Source organism: Ictalurus punctatus, chromosome 12 (genome assembly GCF_001660625.3).
Source record: "Ictalurus punctatus breed USDA103 chromosome 12, Coco_2.0, whole genome shotgun sequence".
Taxonomy (NCBI): Eukaryota; Metazoa; Chordata; class Actinopteri; order Siluriformes; family Ictaluridae; genus Ictalurus; species Ictalurus punctatus.
Genome location: NC_030427.2, coordinates 18,139,510 through 18,145,814, shown reverse-complemented (window position 1 = coordinate 18,145,814; position 6,305 = coordinate 18,139,510). Strand labels below are relative to the sequence as shown.

General features: G+C 40.0%; 1 protein-coding gene across 1 annotated transcript; it reads right to left on the bottom strand.

Moving 5' to 3' along the window:
* Window positions 1-751: 751 nt before the first annotated feature.
* tbxta (T-box transcription factor Ta) lies at window positions 752-3,929 on the bottom strand. The gene is made up of 8 exons (XM_017480837.3): window positions 3,589-3,929; window positions 3,005-3,269; window positions 2,702-2,836; window positions 2,548-2,609; window positions 2,365-2,426; window positions 2,100-2,273; window positions 1,771-1,894; window positions 752-1,588 (listed from the first exon to the last, which is right to left on the bottom strand). Exons 1-8 carry the CDS (start codon window positions 3,771-3,773, stop codon window positions 1,324-1,326), a joined length of 1,272 nt encoding a protein of 423 aa, XP_017336326.1. The 5' UTR covers window positions 3,774-3,929; the 3' UTR covers window positions 752-1,323.
* Between the last annotated feature and the right edge of the window lie 2,376 nt (window positions 3,930-6,305).

Below are 6,305 nucleotides of genomic sequence, written 5' to 3'. Positions count from 1 at the left end.
GATTTTCACACACAGCAGTCTTTACACAGAATGGTTGCAATACAATGGGAACTTGCACACAGAAGTGCCTTGTACATAACCATCTATTTGTACAGAGAGATCAGAGGAAAATGGCCAGAATGGTTGGAGCTGAGTGGAGTTAAGTTACAGTAACTCAGATAAGCACTCTTTACAACCATAGTGAGCAGAAAAGCATCTCCAGAATGCACGACACATCAAAACTTGAGGTGGATGGGCTACAACAGCAGAAAACCACCTCCGGTTTCACTCCTGTCTTCCAAGAACAAGAATCTGAGGCTAATCTTCAAGTGGACAGTTGAAGACTGCAAATCAATTATCTTCAACTATCCAGTTATCCATACTATTAGGGCCTATTACCTACTTTATTATGACGTTTATTATTAACATGTTTCAGGATAATTAGCTATAAAAATCTGCATCTCTCCAGATTTAAAGTAACTTTATATATTCGTATTTATTCTTTAAGACTATAATCTATCTTAATAACTAGTTCTGCCACCTTTAGCAGCAACAACTGCCACCAATCAATTTTGATAACAGTCTTTCACACCGCTTTGGAGGAAAAATCTCCCTCAGAATTGTTTTAATTGAAGAAACTAAGTGTGACATATGTAAAAATAGAAGAAATACTAGAGTCAAATACTTTTTCATGGTACTTGTAATGACTTTTAATTGTATGTGTACACATTTTAAAATGAGTTGAGGGAAAGGAATTAGGAACAGCCAGACATTTCGGAGAAAAAAATTAATTTAATATTAAAAAGACATAAATAAAGCTTAAGGCAAACAAGTACAAATAGATAGTTATGTACAAGGCACTTCTGTGTGCAAGTTCCCATTGTATATTACCAGAAAGGATACAAGACATGTCTTTCTTACAAGGTTTCTGAATATTTAAAATTCATATTCTATATGACCAACCACGAGAATGGACATTAACTTAAATTTATTTACAGACATTTACATTTATTCAGTCAACAACAACCTTTGGTCTTATTAATCTTGTATATCCAGGAGCTCCATCATTGGTCCCAAAATGGCTGACAGTACATTTTCTTTTAAATTTCCTAAGAGTTTTACTATCATCAGTAGCAATGACTATGTGTCATTTATTTTAGCTTTCTAACACAAAGGAATTTCCTAAAACTGCTTGAAGGAATCTCTTCTGGATCTTCTCCTACTCACCTGCATTAGAGCAATCTAATTTTTTTAATCACCATTCAGGGATCTTAATCTCAGATCCAGGGTGCTTACACTATCTCTGTAACAGCGGGTGCACGTCTCTTGGGCCCCAGTCAGTTCTCAGTAGCTCTGTGCTACAGGTGCCCAAGAAGCTGTAAGCCTAGCAATGGAGGTCTCAAACTGTGCATCAGATACTCCTGGCTCAGTCAGGCTTGGATCATACATGGACGATGGTGAAGACACGGGTAAAGTAGAGGTCAGACCCGAGTAAGACACGGAGGAGCCTCGCAGGAACTGAGAGGTTAGACCCCCAGCAATGGAGCCTGAAGCTGAGCCAGACGGGGTGAGGGCTGTCCCAGCTACAGACCATAGGCTGGGATACTGGCTGTTAACACACAATAGGTTAAAGGTTAGACAGCCAATCACTAAGTAAACTGCCTCATTAATCTCGAAAATGGGAAGTTAGATAAGATTTTTATTTGTTTCCAAAGTTAAGAGTTTAGTTTTAGGTGTAGCAGAGAGGCAGAGAGAGTGTGAGTGAGTGTGTGTGTGTGTGTGTGGACTGACCTTGTGTTGGAATTGGAGTTGGTGGTATGAGCAAGGGTGCCCATACCACTAGAGTTAGGGATTTGCAAGGTTGACCAATTGTCATGGGTTGGAATACTCCCTGATGAGCTGTCCATGTAATTGTCTAAAAATACCATAAAAGATAGTCAGCAGCTTATCCAAAGAAAGTACAATTACATCTAAACTTAGAGCCACTTATAACCTTTCCTTTTGGGAAAACCTAACAATTAAAATTGTTAACATTTAGTATTAAAACTAACATTTCACTCGACAGGTTATGCATTTATTAATAGAACAAAACAAAAGCAACAGGTAGTGAGGTGTCTTACTGTTGTTAGTGCTGCGATGAGGGTAATGGCTGGGGTACGGAGATGCTCGGTGGCTCCGCAGGCTGGAATAGCGCTCGCAGTAAGAGCTGGACGAGTGACCCGGGGACCCACTGAACTGGGGTGGGCTATTGCTGGGGCAGATGGGACCATTACTGGGCAGAAACCAGCCACCAACTATAGGGGAAGAAGGTTATGTCATAAGGAATCCTTCTACTAAGCATTTTTGTGACACCTCTTTGGGTGTACTACTGATAAGAGTACCTACTCTGTGAGTAGCCAGACTGCTGATTGTCACTGCTTTGATCTTGGGCCTCTCGGTGGTCACTCCTGAGAACGTGAAGAAAAACGTGAACTGTTCAGCGCTTATTCCACAACATCATCATCCTATTATGTCACATTATATTAGACTAAATTAGTGTTACGTTATCTAAACTGAGTTACAGCCCACCTCTCTTTAGCATCCAAGAAGGCCTTAGCAAATGGGTTGTGTTTGATCTTCAGGGCTGTAATCTGAAAGAGGAAACAAGGACTATTTTTAATCTGGTATGATGAAAGCATGATACTATTTTCTCAGACAGAAACACTATGTTTGACCTCCATACCTCTTCATTTTGGTAGGCAGTAACTGCTATGAACTGAGTCTCTGGGAAAGATTGGCTGCTGATCATTTTCTGGATGCCGCCCACCTTTACAATGTGGATCCTCGGCTCATACTTGTGCAAGGAGTTCAACATAATCTACCAAAAGGAAAGGGGAAACTGGAACTTAATGTATGATAATAAATTTTAAAAATGATAAAGGAAGAAAATATCACAGAGGCAATTCTAACAAAAGGTATGATTTTACAAAGAAAACAATCAGCTACTGAGTAACAGGACAGGAGTCCGAGCTGCTCTGGGCCTCACCTGTCCTCCTCCGTTGAGTTTGTTGGACAGTTTGACCTTGCTAAAGGAGACAGGTGCTTTCATCCAGTGGGCTCCGAAGTTGGGGGAGTCCGGGTGAATGTACACACAGCTGGGGCTCTGCGGCTCCGGCTTTCCGCCGGGAACCCACTCTCCGTTCACGTACTTCCAGCGGTTATTATCTGCAGCCACAAAGTCCAGCAGCACCGAGTACATAGCGTTGGGGTCCAGACCGCTAACACTCGCCCTCAGCACGGGGAACATCCGCCTGGAAACAAAACAAAACACACACCGACTCAGAAAACTGCCTCTGAGCCTCAGCGCGTTTAGGAGCCACTGGGAGTTATTACTAACCACAAGCACAGCACTGCCTCTGAGCACAGGCTAACTTTAGCACGATTCTCCGACACCAAATAACTTCTTTAATAATGCAAATACTGGCTGGGAATGTTTTATTGTTTGTTTGTTTGTTTGTTTGATACCATTTCTAGGCTAAGGCTAAAATGTTAACGTTCAGAACAATTTTATGCACTACTCTCTAAAACAGAAGAGGCACAAACCATTATGTAAGGATGTATATAGCCTACCTTCCAGTCTTCGTGACAATCATTTCATTAGTTAGCTCTTTAAATTTGCTCCACAGCTCGGCGTCCTCCAGGCTGAGTTTAATGTCCCTCTCGGAGGCGTCTCCTTTCTCACTGCCTTTCTGAAACTCGCTCTCTACAGCGCTCAGTAGGTGCTCCAGCCGCTGATCGGGAGCGGAACAACTCATATTTCCAGTCTTATTGGGGGAAAAGCCGAGAACAACGCCAAAAACAAACAAGCAAAAAAAACAAAACAAAACAAAACAAAACAAAAAAAACACCCGGCTGTGAGTTTATTACGCGCTTTACACGACGACAATGAGCCCGCGTCCCGGCGCTTTGACAGCGAACTTCTACTTCATTTACGCGACGATGCGCGATTTAAAAGGCCACCGGAGACCTCATGCTGCTGTGGGGGCGGGGCTCAAACACTGAAGCCACGCCCCCTATTCCTGCACACTGGGTCTCGAGCATACAGCAACGCACGAACAATGGCCTAAAGGTTTGCAAGAGTTAGCCTATTTACTGCTGGAGATGATTTCACATTTAAAATATACAAAACAAACAATAATAATTATTATTATTGCGCTTTGTGTACTATGCTTCATTTTTATATCTACTTAGTAACGCAGTCTATGTGCATTATAATGTGTGTATGCATTACTAACTAGGCCCAGAGCTCCACAGAGGTATAAAATCATTTAATTTTTTTGAAAATCAAAAATAAAATTGAAAAGGTCTCTCTGTAAAGATTTGACATAATGGACATTGTTGCAAAGCAGCGTTAGAGAGGCAATGGTAGTGAGGAAAAACTCCCTTTAAAAAAAAACCCTTTTTCCCTTTAATTTTGTATTTTAACAAACTATGTCGATATAATAAATCACCTTAAAATTCCCACTTGACATAGTTTTCTTCATATTTGTAGGTAACTTAAAAACAGAAAAAGGAAGACAAACCATCTAAGTAGCCTTATCTGTCAGTTGTACATTTGCAAGTGATGTTAATCTTTTGTTGTCCCAAATACACATGTGTGAAATCCTTTGTGTTTGGCCCTGTGCTTCTGTACTTATTGCAATGGTGTGGATTGCTCTGGAGTGAAACTCTTTAACCAACCCCCAGCTGCAGCACTTCTGCTGACAGGAGCCTGCTCTAAACTTACAATCCATATTACACAGGACCAGTATGTATTAGTACTAGCACTCACAGCCCTCATCCTCAGCTAATCTTATGCTACACTGTATTATTCGTTAAGTCTATAATAGCTTTCAGTCATACAGAAGATTGGATTTGTTTTGATTTTGCATTGACTCTTTCAGCAGCGGTATTATTACTGCTATAGCTCAACTTAATATGACGCACACAGAATAGTAAGTACATTACTGTTTTTGTTATCTGACCTATTGATACTGAAACATGACCCAAGAAAAATCCACATAAATGTGTGTCCAGAATCTGCTTTTATCAGCATTAGCTGTCATTATTGTTTATTTCTACTTTTAATACTTTTAGAGAAAATAGTATAGATTAGAGTATGGAACATGCTGCACTTATGTGACCATAAATTCTGCTCTATAATGTGCAGAACTAATTTCATATTTGTGCAAAAAGGCACACAACATCATTCTTCATTCATGTTTTTATAGTTCTTTATCTTGGCCTCTGTCTACATGTAGGCATGGCTTGAATGGAAAGGTCTCAGAGCAGCTTTGTGGAGTGTGACTTCTTTACTGCACCACTTCCTACTGCACTTCTCAGAGGCCATAAAGGCAGAGAGTTTCTTCGCACTTTTCCATGCTAAGGACTCAATTCAATCTTTTGTGTTTTGTGTTTAGAGAGCTATCGTTTGTTTCAAACCTCAAGAGAAATAAACTGTTAGTTCCTAAACTTTACCTGCTGTTAATACTAATGATTAAAATGAACTAATAAAAATAAAGTAATACAGAAGAGGCTGATAGGTGAGATTAGAGAGGCCCGATAGTCTGGATATTGAATGGTTTATGGTGTTTTAGTCAGCTCTACTCAAAAGAAATTCATTAAACAGCATGATAATTAGAAAATCAGTGTTGTTAAATTTGCAACTTATGATCATTTTAAGTTTTTGCTGTAGATAATAACAATAACTTTACTTGGGTAGACTGCTATACACAGTAGCCAGTTATATGATGTTAATTATTAAATACACACAAGTTCACTTCCATTTTTGTTAAAATCATGGTTATGTGTCCCGTACGTTGGCTGTACAGCTTATCCGTGGTGAACTGTGCTTTGTGAGAAAGAGAGACTATGTACCCTTTCGGTGTCTATGGGGTTAAGAGATGCTGCTTTGCCCTGGCACAAGCACTATCTCACCAGAGTGAGAAATATTACAGAGGCCTGGTGCTCCACAAAGAAACGGTTATAAGGGAGGATGCATATTTTCCACGATCCTCTCCTCACCAGCCGAAATAAGTAAACAGTGGAAGATGACTCAGGCCTGGGAAGAGGGCACACAGACCAAGCACAAGCATCGTTACCCAAAAGCTCAGAAAAAATTATGAAGATCAATATCCTGTATTCAGTTCACAATTATAGGTATCCTGGATTTCAGTTCTGTTGTTTTTTCCCCCAAAATTTCATTCATCTTTCAAGAGGGAAACATTTTAACTGTTTTCAAAGCCATTTTTTACACCAATTGACTGGTTTTGTTTCTTTTTCTTTTATTTAATATCTTGTTTCACTGT

Excerpts from the sequence above, each read along its gene's own strand:
- tbxta (XM_017480837.3), bottom strand. The coding sequence starts at position 3,773 with ATGAGTTGTTCCGCTCCCGATCAGCGGCTGGAGCACCTACTGAGCGCT. Across the intron at positions 2,274-2,364 it reads GCAGTCTGGCTACTCACAGA|TTGGTGGCTGGTTTCTGCCC; the intron begins GTAGGTACTCTT and ends CTTCCCCTATAG. Across the intron at positions 1,895-2,099 it reads TCATCGCAGCACTAACAACA|ACAATTACATGGACAGCTCA; the intron begins GTAAGACACCTC and ends TGGTATTTTTAG.